Raw genomic sequence first — 13,173 nt, forward strand, 5'->3', positions numbered from 1 at the left:
CCGACCATTTTAGATGACTTTATTCAAAGTGATTATCTGGCAGAGAGGAAGAAGGCAAGAATGAAAAAAAGAGTTTAATTTGGGGCTTAATAATAGTGGAATCAGAGTAAGTCTTCTCAGTACCACACAGTTAAAACATAAATGATCAGGGTTGGAGTCTTCATTATGCAATTTATTCAGTGCAAAGATGTTAACGAAAAAGCTTGGTATGTACTTAGAAGGAATTCTGATATTACTTTTCCATGACGTCCCAACAGCTTCTCTTTCCTGTGGACCAAGCATTGAAAAGGTGAATGACAAAAAAAAAAATAAAAGCAAAAGACTTTTTTTCAACTCTCCGGTTAGATTGGCTTAGCTCTCTTCACAATTTTCTTTTATTAAAATGCTCTTAAGTCGCATACTTTCTAATAATTAAAATATGCATGTAGGTTAGAATACAAAATGTTTAATAATACACATATAGATATACACCAAGAATGTTAAACTAAGCAAAAAAATAAGATCAAGCAAAAACATTTTTTGTTTTTAAAAGACAGAAATAATACCTAATAATACTCCAAAAAATGCTTTTAAGGGAAATAAATATAATATAAAAACAATCAATAATACCTACCTAATATAAAATACCTTATAAAAACAATCAATAATACCTACCTATCAGTAGGTTATCAATGTTAACAGTTTCTATTTTGCTCTCCATCTCTATCTCTTATCTGACTATCCCACTCAGCCTTGCCTAGAAGATCTCTCTCTCTATCTGTCCCTCTTTCCCCTTCTTCTCTATGCCATTCTGCCTTTCAAATCGATAAGCAAATAAATCTTTAAAAAGAAAAAAAGAGTGAGTTCCTGAACATACAAGTTCAAGTTCTCTGAGAATTTTGATGCATATTGCGGGTCACATCCCAGAAACATCATACACCAAGAATAACACTACATTTCCTTGAGCATTCGTCACCAGCAAGTATTGTCAAAAATACACTTAGTTATATTTGAAAGAAAAATGTTATGTCAATGTTGTAACATTATGTCTTTAATTTTTAGTGAGATTAATATATTTTTGAATTTTACTGATTCTCCAATGCTTTTTTTGATGTTCTTTTGCCAATTTTTCAGTTGCAGGCTTACTGGTTTCTAGGTCCGAAAGTGTTTTTAAGACAAAATATCCTGTATTTCATAAACACTTTTCATGATTTTTTATTTGCCTTTTCATCTTTTGGTGTGTTGGGGCCAAAATCTTTTCATGTTTATGTTAGAAAATGCATCAAGTGTTTCTTTTATGAGATCTGCCTTTAGTGTAACACACAAAATGTCTTCTCATCCATATTCTCCTATTATTTTGTGATTATGATTTTTAAATTTAAATTTCTCACATACAAGAAATTTATTTTGGTCTTTGAACTAAAATAGAGACCTAATACTTTTTGTTGATTAATAACCTGTCAAAAAATCTTCTTATTAAATATACATCCTACTCATCACATTTACTATATATTAGACTCATCTGTATCTAATTTCTGTCTCCACACACACATGTGCATGTAGACACACATGTGTCTGCAACCCCAGGTGTACCTATGTGTGTACATGTTGATAGGGAGATAGAGACTTCTGCACCTCTACTTTTATTCCGTGCCATCTATCTGCCAGTGTCCTGTAACAATCACCACTGTTTTAAACAATTATATTAATTATTTTTCCTAAAACTACCTTCTGATCTAATACAGCAAAGCTGACTCCTTCTTTACTACTCCTTAGCCATCTTAATATGCATTTTCTTGGTTTTTTTGGCTTGTTTGTTTTTCTTTTTTCCCCCTTCTACACATGCTCTGTCTTTTCACTGGTTATAAAGTATTACCACGCATTATTGGAATAGATACTGGTCTGTGCCAGTAACGTGCACAGAAGTCACAGCTGAGCAATCCAAACGCCGTTGACTCTCCAAAGAAGTGATTGTGCCCGGCATTAGTGCTGACCCTGTGTGCTGACAGCTCCAGGGCCCGAGTGCAGGAAGGAGCAGGAAGTGAGGCAATGTGAGTGTTTGACTATGATTTCACATGGCCGCACTCCAATTTATTTATGGAAAGTGCATATGACCTCTATTCATAGGCATTAGATCTGTATATTCTCCAAGATATGCCAAACAAAGCAAGAACCCCAGAGGTGGTATGTCCTAGAAATTCATATAGCAAAGTAGATAAAATTGAGTTTTACTTCTGCGCAAACTAGAAACGTGGCTTCTCTTAGATGATTTCATTCTGATGAAACAAGCTAGGGTTTGAAGGTGTTCAAGCAGCTGGCTTGGTCTGGCCACTCTTGTGCATGGAGCTCTTCCCAGTTGGTGCAGCAATGAAATGTGTACCTTTCTTAGCAATAAGATGTAATTTTTAAAAATCATTTTCTTGATGGAGAAAATAAATGTACTGATCTCTTGATGCCCTTGTCAGGATGTCACATGTGTAACAACAAAGGTGTAAGTGAGGTCACACCCAGGGACTGTATCCAGGGCGGTGGCCCCGGTAGCTCCACCTTTGCTAAGAGATCCTAGATACATAGGATATCCTGCCCGGGTGACATTCGGACCCCCAGGATCCACCTCTCCCAACCACACTGATTTGTTTTGACCACACATAAATTCACTCCAATCCCATTCCCCATACCCACAAAGTAGCATAAGTCAATTTTCCCTTATTCTTCAAAAGCCCACCAATAAAAACTAGCAATGAGCAGTGGGCACTCACGTCTTTGCTTAACTCTATTAATAGTATCTTGACAATCCCTCTGGACACCCTCTGGGGATATTTTTGCTGACTCAAGTGCAAAGTATGATTTATTTAATAAAACACTGCACGGTCTTTGGAAGGTGATGTGTGCTACTCTGGCTTTCACATTGCAAAGGCAGAAGGAAGTTGATCTCACGTATATAGTGCTCTAAAATTTAACTTTCAGACAGTGGCAGCCTCTTCCCCCACACCCGGCAGCTACTTAATGAGACCCCTGGGTAGCCACTCCAAAACACACTTTCACAACAGAAGCTAGAAGCCTCTGTATCCATTCTCAAGAAGGATCTGTTTCTGTTCAAAACCCGTCCTGACCTTTTTGTTGAAGAAGAACAAAATAATGTAGTAACAAAAACACAAGTGGCTGCCAAAGGAAGAGAGAGGAAAAAAAAAAGAGTTCCTGTAAGGGACTGAAACAATAAATCTCCTCTCTGCTGAACTCCCAAAGGGAGTGTGTGTATTTCCTCCCGTTCTTTATCAGAGCCCCCAAAATAAGTAGGAATGGGCAGTGACGGCTCGCATTCAACACACCTTTTCCATCTGCTAAGAAGGCCCTGCCAGGCTGGGAGGGAGTCGTGCCTGCTCGCCTCTGGAGGCAGAAGCAGCTAGGACGGTCCGCAGGCGGCATGGCACTGCTTCAAGGGACGGTGCTTGTTCTACTTCTGTCCAGTCTTGGCGGCGGGCAAGACAACACAGGTACCAAAGTCTGTCTTACTCGTCTAGTAGCATGCATGAGAAATCACTAGCAGGGGTCTTTCGGCCTGTTTACTTTCAGGGACTTTCTAGAAACTTTTCGTGTGGCAAGTCGGTTGCTCTGAGGTCACGCTGTGGATGTCGCGGCGGGGCTTCACGGGGTGGATGTTTGCTTTCACTGAGGGGGAAATGCTGGCGGCTGCCCTGGCTGCGAAGTGCGTTGGGTGCAGTTATAAGGGTACTGGGGATATACAGGACTTTTTTAACGCATAAAAATCTGGAGACTAGAAGGCTAATGAAAAATACACCGTTTCTCAGACACTTTTTCTTTTCAGATGTAAGTGCACAAAGATTTTCATGCTTGAGGATGAGTGAAAGGCTTTAGTTAGCAATACTGCACAGCACATGCTAGCCTGGACTTGTCCCGGCTATTGCCCAGCTCTGTTGGCTTTAGCCTGAAGCTGAAGCTGCTTTAAGGGAGTGAAACTTAACATCTTGAGAGAGTGGGCTGAGCAGAGGGAGAGTCACTTGGATACAGTTTATAGACTTTTGCTGTCGATATATGCATGCAACTAAGCATATCCACAAAAGAGTTTGCACTGCATTTTGGGATTTTACAGGTATAAAAACTCTACCCTGACTGCAGGTTAAGAACTCAGGATGAATACATGCATATATGAACCCATACCATGTGAATAACCAGTTACAGAAAGTGGTCACATTTGACTTTTGATCCTTCTTGAGTGTTGCAAAGTAAGCAGTTAAATTTTATAATAGTTGCTAGGCTTCTCCTCTGTCTTGTCAGTGCAAGGAATATAAAAGTGAGTAACACACTGTCCTGCCACACGGTGGTAAATGGAGCATTGGGGAAAATTAATACATGATTGTAATAAAAGACAAAAACCAAAGTACAAAATACCACAGAAGAACATAGTTGGGAAAGATTCAATCTGACTCTGATGAGCCCTGGGCGTGTGGGGACTAGGGGACAAGACCAAGTTCTAATTTTGCTTTGCTTTTTTTTAAGATTTTATTTATTTATTTGAGAGGTAGAGTTACAGACAGTGAGAGGGAGAGACAGAGAGAAAGGTCTTCCATCTGCTGGTTCACTCCCCAAATGGCCCCAATGGCCAGAGCTGGGCCAATCTGAAGCCAGGAGCTTCTTCTGGGTCTCCTACAAGGGTGCAGGGGCCCAAGGACTTGGGCCATCTTCTACTGCTTTCGCAGGCCATAGCAGAGAGCTGGCTCTGAGGAAGAGCAATCAGGACACGAACCAGCGCCCATGTGGCATGCCAGCACTGCAGGCAGAGGCTTAGCCTAAGTATGCCACAGTGCTGGCCTCTGCTTGTATTCTTTTCAGAAGTTTGCTGGCTACAAAATCCTAATTTACAGCAATAATATTTTTAAAAAAATCACAATCCTTTTGAGCAACATTTTTTTCAGTTATTTCATCAAGTATGTATATAAATTTGGGGCAATTTCCAGAACACTTCAAAAATCACATATGCTTGCTTACTTGCCATGCATCTTGGAGAATTACTAAGCCTTTGACTTGTAAAAATAAAGGATATTTAGAAGGTGCCACAGAAATAATAAACTAACATATGCGTAAGTCTTCAGTGTGCATGGGAAGGATGGATAGGACCCCAGTGCTATGAAAAACACTGGTCACAAGCACATGACCGGATCACAGAGGTGCGGAGAGTCTGTGTTAGGCTGCTCGCCATTTCAGGCCTGCAGACATCAGCGAGTGCCCTGCTATGCTGGAATGCCTGCCTCTCCATGGATTTCTCCTCCCTCTGAAAGCAAAGTGGAATAGGATCGATAGAAGTGGGAGCAAAATGTAGCCATAAGGAGGAAGTGAATGTGAGGGAAAACCCAGAGATGCCTGGAAGGTGTTTCTGCTCCGGTCATTAGGGGGAAATGCAACTTCTTTTACCTCACCAGTAATGAGCCAAATCTCTCTGTCAATGGCGCAGTCTTTCTAACGCACTGTTAACTCATGAAAGATAATTTCCCTTTGGGGCAGAGACAATGGTTAATAATGCCTGTCTCCTTCGGCCTCTGCCAACAAGTCTGCTTGTCAAGGTAGAGACAGTATCTCTAAGGAAACAACAACTGCAAGAAGGACCCCATTTATATTAGAAAAGGAAGTTAGAGCTCAGGGGCATAATCTGGCCGTGGGAGTAGTGCCTAAAAGGAACTGGAGGAGATTTTCCCACCCGTGTGTGCGATTTTGTTGCACCTGGCTCTGCCTGCTTCATGTTTTCCTTTGCAGATCAGGCAAAGGAAATGAAACATTTCCTCAGCTGATTGAGTACATTCTTTCCTTAATCCTCTGTACCAGAAACGCATTGATTTCCCCAAACTTAGAACGATTACACATTTCATCAGCAGAGTTGACTATTGGGGGTAGGAAGGAGACAGTCCATCTCCTTTCAATTCACAAGTTGTCAAACAGAGCCATACTTTCATGCAGGATCATTTATTTGCAAATAATGATCTTCTGGAGGAAATAGCTCCTTTTCTTTTTCTTTTTGACATTTTAGCCAGTCTCATATTTAAATAAATACAATGTATTCATTCGTGTTCTTTGTGATAATCAACGGAATCTTTGTCCATGGCTGTGCTGCTGCTATGATGTTTTCCAATCTCCAATTTAGAAAGATGTTCCATTGAAAGATAGGTTTCCTGAAAGGAAAACTTCATTGTTTCCTAAGGTTTTCTAAACTGTATTTAAAACTGAACCCATCTCAACAGTGGCTGTTCAGTCCCATGGTCTCTTAAGTCTAGATGAATGAGCCTTTGACTGACAGGACTAAGAGAAGTTAAATAAGGGAGGATTCCAAGAAAAAGATGCCTCTGGAAACAATATTTACTGTTGAAATATCATTTTCTCCTTGAAACTTACATTAATTTAGGAATGATTAAAGTGTTTTGGGTAGGCAAGAACTGACACCACTCTATTTGTATCTGAGGAAACATGTAATTGCTTGGAGAAATTCATTTGTTGATGAGTAAACATTCAATTTCAGGGAACATAAATCGATTGAACACACTAAAGCAGACAGCATTCTAAATGCCACGAGCTTACAGATATCAGTGAGACTCAGCCCTTGCCCTAAAGTGGGAGAAGGAGGAGGATAGACCAAGTCATTGTACATTTGCTTATATTACAGTCTTCAAGAGACAAAGAATGTCATGGAGAGTTTGTAATTAGCTTGTTTTGGGGTATAGAGAGATCAGAAAAGACTTCATATAAAAATGGAAATTAGAATAAGCCTTGAAGCTTTAAAATAAGGAGGTTCCAAATGGGTGAAATTTTCTGAGTAGGAACACTGAAACACCAGCATAATTTACTCTAGAAATGTAAAGAGACCACAAAGTGATCATAGTTAAGTACTGGGAAATAAGATTAGAAATATAGCATTGGGAGCTATGGGATATCGAGAAGAGAAATATTGACTCATCTGTTCATTAGTGTAGGACCTGTAAATGTGTGTGAGTATGGCCATTATATGATTGGGTTGGGGCTATAAATCTGAAGACGAATCTTCCAGCAGAATGTAAATTAGACTGTTGGAATCAAGAGAGATAGAAGTTAAAGAAACTAGTTCAAATGTCATTGCAAGTCTGAGAATCTGTAAATAAAATAGCAAGGAGGATCTGGGCAGAGCATTAAGGGACAAGAAGAAGTGTGATTTGATTTATTGTTTATACTGGCAATGGGGGAGAAGGTAACTTCAGGGTAGCATAGTGTTATTTGAATGCTGAAAATAGGAAAATAGCTGGGAGTGCTGGTTGGGAAAGATTGGAAGAGAAATGATTTAGGAAGAGAAATGCACCTTTTTGGAGATGGTGATTTCGAACTACTGCTAAGACACTGAGAAGAAATCGCCATTGGCAAATTATAGACGTCTGATGTGTAGTCAGAGCATGGAGCCAAAGGTGATGTGAAGGGCAAGTGTCCTTCAGTTCTAAATTCAAGGACTTCTTAGCCCTGCCCATTGCAACATGAATAACATAGAGAAACCATTTCTTCCCCTTCTGAATGTGCTCATGTCTAATTCCCTTATGGTACTTATTTTCCAATTGTGTCATGGTTATTTATGTGAAAGCCTTCTCTCTTCTAGCAGTCTACAAATTCCTTGAAAGTCGAAACCATAATTAAATGTTTTCTTGTATAGTTACAGCTGCAAACTCATTAGATCATAATTATATGAATGAATGTAGACATGAATGAAATAGTTGCTTCATTTTTTTAATTCTTTAATTTTTTTCTATGACAATCACTTATCTACTTACTATCTCGTGCTTTGGAAAATGACAGGTATGAATCACGGAACTTAAGGTAGAGTTAAGTAGATTCTTTTGAGTCCAGGCTATGAAAAAGATCACAAAATACAGACAAAAGGGCTTCATATCAATGGCATCCAGTTCTAAAATTTTAACAGAAGAAAAGTTATTAATTGTAGGTGGACAACATAGTTCCATGTAACAGTAATTTAGAAGAAGAAATTGTTGTAAGTATAATTATCGGGAAGAAGGGTGTCTAAATGAAATTGATTCTGCTTCTCCTTTTTGGTAGAAATGTCTAAGATAATACTTTATTCTCAGCCAACTCTCAGAAATACAAAGCGGATTGCTTTTCAAAGCAAAGTTCACAAAAAGAGAAGTTAGAAGAAAGTTAAATGAATATTGCAAATTATTACTTCATGAGTCTTTAGGTATTATGAGTTGTTTCAGGGCTGAATGTTTTGCTTAGAAATTCTATTCTGCTTAGTCCACCTCAACATGTCTGACTTGAAATGAGTGATTTATTATAGGAAGGGTAAACAAACATAGGACAAAACCAATGGAAAAAAGTATTTAGTTCCCAAACCATTTCTTGAGTATTCTTTCTTCACTACTCTTGTTTAATGGCCCCTTCTTAAAAATAGAAATGACCATTCTGTAATTCCCATTTTCAGGGAATTCATAACAACTCTCAGAAGCAATGTCTCTGGAAATTCTGTCTTGCAGATTTTCATTACTGATAAAAGTTGAGGACGAAATGATGAACATTTGGGGTTTCAGACAGCCTTTGGTTTACCAGATCACTTATCCTTCCTTTCCTTGTCATTAATAGAAGTTACTTTTCAAGCTTCAGGTAAATGGTTTAACTTGTGAGTAATTATCTAATCCATATCACATGTATTCGTTGCCTTACTAACCACTTTCCAACTTTTCATCTTTAAGAACAATTGGAGATGAACATTGAGAAAACATTGGCTGTTGAAATAGTATTATGCTAGAAGTGATGTTCTGTGCTGGGTAGTGTCTTCTTCCCGGCTGCTGAATCCTTGTAGGCCATTGGTTTCTATTACCTGTTGGGTATTAGAAGGAACTCTCTCAGCAAACAAGATAGTTTTTGTACTGTTGCACACAGTAAGAGTACTTTGGCCCTGGGCCAGATTCCAGCTTTTTGTTTACGTGCACCCTAGGAGGTGGCAGATGATGGCCCAAGTCATTGAGTCCCTACCCAAGTGGGAGACCAGGATTGGGTTCCTGGCTCCTGGCTTTGGCTTGGCTTAGCCCCATTTGCTATAGGCTCCTGGGGGAGTGAACCACTGTTTGGAAGATCCCTGTCTGCCTGTCTCTCCCTCTCTCTCTGCCTTTTAAATGAATAAATTTTAAAATTAAAAAACAACATTAGCCAGGGGGAAAATGATGTCAATTACATCTAGAAGGACTACTTTTAAGTTTGCCAAATTTTGTTCCACCATAAGATCATCACATCTGGTCTCTAAATACAAGAAATCAACAAATGAGAGGACTGGACACCTGTTGACTCTTCCCTATCTGTCTGGCTGTGATTACTTTAGCCATTGCTGTGTCAGCCAGCAAATTACCTCACTTGAATGCACATATCTTGTTTTCTGTATAGTGTTACTATAACACCAAGGTGTGGTTCAGACCCTGGCCTGGCCCTGTCAGAGGCATGAGCTAGAAATACCAGAACACTAGCACCTGTGGGGAGGAAATAGGATCAGAGAAGAAATGCTTGTCTCTTTGGTTCCTGCCTTAATTTCACTTTCAGTCCTCTACTTTCCTTAAGTACACTTCTCTTCATAAACTGTCTGCCCACAATTCTTCTTGGGCTCTGCTTTCTGGGGACATTCAGAACTTTTTCACTGTTCTTGGTGGAAACGTTTTGAGTTGCATTAAAGTGTACATCCAGGTAGATTGGTTACAGTTTCCCTGACACTCTATGTAATATGCACCACTCTTTTTCTTTTTTACTTATAACACTGAAAAAAAAACTTTGATCAAGCTTTGTTGGATATACCAAACAATTTCTAAGCGAGGCTTATTCTAATTTGCCTGTACATAGGTTCAGTATCAGTAATAAATTATACTATGAGGTTAATAGTCAAAAATGTTGATGACATTGACTTTATTCTTGTAGTGTTCATCTTAAGTATGAATTGCTTTTTATTGGTTTAATCAGTCATATTCTGTCTGAAATCTGTGTTAATTACATCAAAGACCAGAGGATGGAGATCATATTGAGTGTGGTTCGAGATAATCCTAAGAAGTGTTCTTATAACATCTACTACTATCTTCTCTCTAGTGTAGCGAGCACTTTAATTACACTACTTCCATGATGACACTTCAGAGCCAGCCTTATCAATACCTATTGATTAGGTAACAGACTGGAAATAGTGTTATGCTAGGGTTGCATGACTTAAAATGAAACCTAGGGTTGTTGCTCTTCAAAACTTTCCCTGAGGGGCTGGCAGATAAAGCCACTGCAATGCCAGAAACCCATATGGATGCTGGTTCCTGTCCCAGCTGCTCCACTTCCAATGCAGCTCTCAGCTAATGGCATGGGAAAGGCAGTGGAAGATGGCCCAAGTGCTTGGGCCCCTGCCACATCAGAGACCTGGATGAAGCTTCCAGCTCCTGGCTTTGGCTTGATTCAGTGTTAGTCACTGTGGTCATATGGGGAGTGATGGAAGATCTCTCTCTCTTTCTCTCTCTCTGTAACTTTCACTTTAAATAAATAATTTAAAAAAAAAAAACCTTTTCTCTGTAGTTTGCTATGTTCCAAAGTAGTGAGACTTCAGCAAATTGAGTTTTCTGATCAGAAGGAGTAAGGATAAAGGCCTATGACGAGAAATTTAGAAATCACTGCTGCCTCTCATAGCACCTTCATCACCTCTAAATTGACCACTGAGGACAAGAAGTTTCCACCTAGCAATAATAATTTCTTAGCATCTTGCATTCAGTCAATTCTTAGGGGATCGGTTGAAAGGAGGTACAGTCACTTGCCTACCTACCCATCATGAGGTTGATTGAAAAAAAAAAAAGGAACTGGCTTTAAATATCAGTGATGTTAACACGATACTTAGAATAGAAAGTGAAAAAAAACTAAAAGGAAGTAAACATTACTGAATTAATCATTTACTGTCACATTTGTAATATTTCTAGAGCCGGACTGTCTGGATTCAAATTTCAGCTTTGTCACTTACTAGCTGTATGAACTTAAATAAGTTACTTAAATTTCAGCTTCCTCAGCTATGAATGGGGATGCAAATAGTCTTTATCTTACAGGGATATTGGAGTATCGTGTGAGGTAATACAGATAAGCACATGATGTGGTGTACAGCATGTCTTAAATGGCAAACCATAAATTCTGCTGATTTTTGGAACTCAGAACCCTATAGTTTGTAATACCTCATCCCTTAGATAAATTACTTTATTTCCAGGATGAATCAAATCCAGATTCAGCAAATATTTAAATAATAATATTAATTGTCACAAACTGAAAAATAATTAAGTGATAATTTTCACAACAGGATTGATGCAGGATACTAGAAAGGATTGTCAAGTTATGCTTTCAATCACAGTGTATAAAGACACAAGTTGATATATGCCAACAAGTGTATTCTCGTGAATGCCTTTCAGATTTGTAAATTATTTAATTTATGTGTGCACTGATCGCTCAATTTCATAAGCAAAGTAATGTTTATATTTAATAACAATTCTAATCTTTCAGTCTGCAGGAAGTCAGTATCCTCCAATATTGTTATAAAATACTAAGCATTACTCATTCTGAGAGGGTGAGCATCTCAGCAGAAGTAAACATGGCCTTAATGTGAAAAGTAAGTTTCAGTCTGTTTTCTGCTGAATTTGACCAAAACACTAAATATTTCTTAGCCTAGATTTCTTAACCTAAACTCTTTTGAGGCTAAAATAAAGAGAACATTGTTTTTGTTGTTGTTGTTGTTATTAACACATGAAAGTACTTCAGAAAATTCCTGGAAAATTGGAATTAAAAATTCAGCTTAGGGGCAGGCATTGTGATGAAAGAGGTTAAGGCACTGCTTAGGATGCCTGAATTGCACATCAGAGTAGATGGGATGGAGTCCCACTTCTCCTTTGCATTCAGCTTCCTGGAAATGCACCTGGGATGCAGCAGACAATGGCCAGTACTTGGATTCCTGCCACCCACCCACATGGATGACCCTGATGGAGTTCTTGGCTCTTAACTTGGGCTGGCCCAGCCTTAGCTGTTGCAGACAGAGGAGAGTAAACCAATGGAAAGAAGATAGTTCCATCTCCCTCTCTTTCTCCCCTCATGAACGTGTGTGTATGTGTGTGTGTGTGTGTGTTTCACTCTCTCTGTCATGCTACATTTCAAATAAATAAATGAAATTTAAAATTTAAAAAGGCACTTTTTAAAGATGACCCAGACAGAAGGCAGCTGAACTGGGATTCAATCAGGTCTCTTGGACTCTGCTTTACCACATTCAAGGACAGTACGAGTAGATTGTCCCACATTGCCTATTCGCTTGCCAGAAACTTTCTTTGTCTTAAAAAACAAACAAACAAAAAAAGATGGAGCTGGCACAGCGGGTTAAAGCCCTGGCCTTGAACACTGGCATCCCATGTAGGAGCCAATTCTAGTCCCGGCTGCTCCTTTTCCAATCCAGCTCTCTGCTATGGCCTGGGAAAGTAGTAAAAAATGGCCCAAGGACTTGGGCCCCTACACACCCACGTGGGAGACCCAGAAGAAGTTCCTGGCTCCTGGCTTTGAATCGGTGCAGCTCCGGCTGTTGTGGTCTATTGGGGAATGAACCAGCTGGTGGAAGACCTCTCTTTCTGTCTCTGCCTCTCTCTGTAATTTTGTCTTCCAAATAATTAAAATAAATCTTAAAAAAATAAAGAGAAAAGTTTATTTTGGAGCAACTATTGTTGAAATCCATGCTATTTTTTCATAGTATGCATTTATCATAAATTTTGGGGATCCCTTGTAGCACTAGTGTTACATGACAATGAAAAATCATTTTTGATATGCTGTATGTAGCTCATAAGTTCCTGATAAAGTATTATTATTATTGAAACTATTTATTATTAATATTTATTATTGTAAAGAGAACAGATTTCATGTATTTCATAGATATAATTCTAAGTAGACAATCATACCTCACTCCCTCCTACCTTCCATGCATCCCCCATCCTTCCTTTCTTTCTTTGTTTTCCCTTGAATTTTTGTAATAACATAATTTCATTAGTTTGTAATCACTGGCTTAATGCACCACTAACCATATATTCAACAAGTAAAACCTGGAAAGACCACCATTCCACAAGATAGACAAGAGCTATAAACAATAATCAAATTGTATCATCACAGTTTCATTCTTATATATTTTTTATT

General features: G+C 38.8%; 1 protein-coding gene across 2 annotated transcripts in view; it reads left to right on the forward strand.

Moving 5' to 3' along the window:
* Positions 1 to 3,173: 3,173 nt before the first annotated feature.
* EMCN (endomucin) overlaps positions 3,174 to 13,173 on the forward strand; it is a 120,470-nt gene continuing 110,470 nt past the window's right edge. For both annotated transcript variants that reach the window (XR_011378336.1, XM_008267566.4), the window contains exon 1: positions 3,174 to 3,473. Coding sequence is in view for 1 of the 2 variants with exons in the window: in XM_008267566.4 (XP_008265788.2) it covers positions 3,404 to 3,473 (70 nt within the window). In the remaining variant the exon portion in view is untranslated. The remainder of the gene's footprint in view (positions 3,474 to 13,173) is intronic.

Source organism: Oryctolagus cuniculus, chromosome 8 (assembly GCF_964237555.1).
Source record: "Oryctolagus cuniculus chromosome 8, mOryCun1.1, whole genome shotgun sequence".
Classification (NCBI taxonomy): domain Eukaryota; kingdom Metazoa; phylum Chordata; class Mammalia; order Lagomorpha; family Leporidae; genus Oryctolagus; species Oryctolagus cuniculus.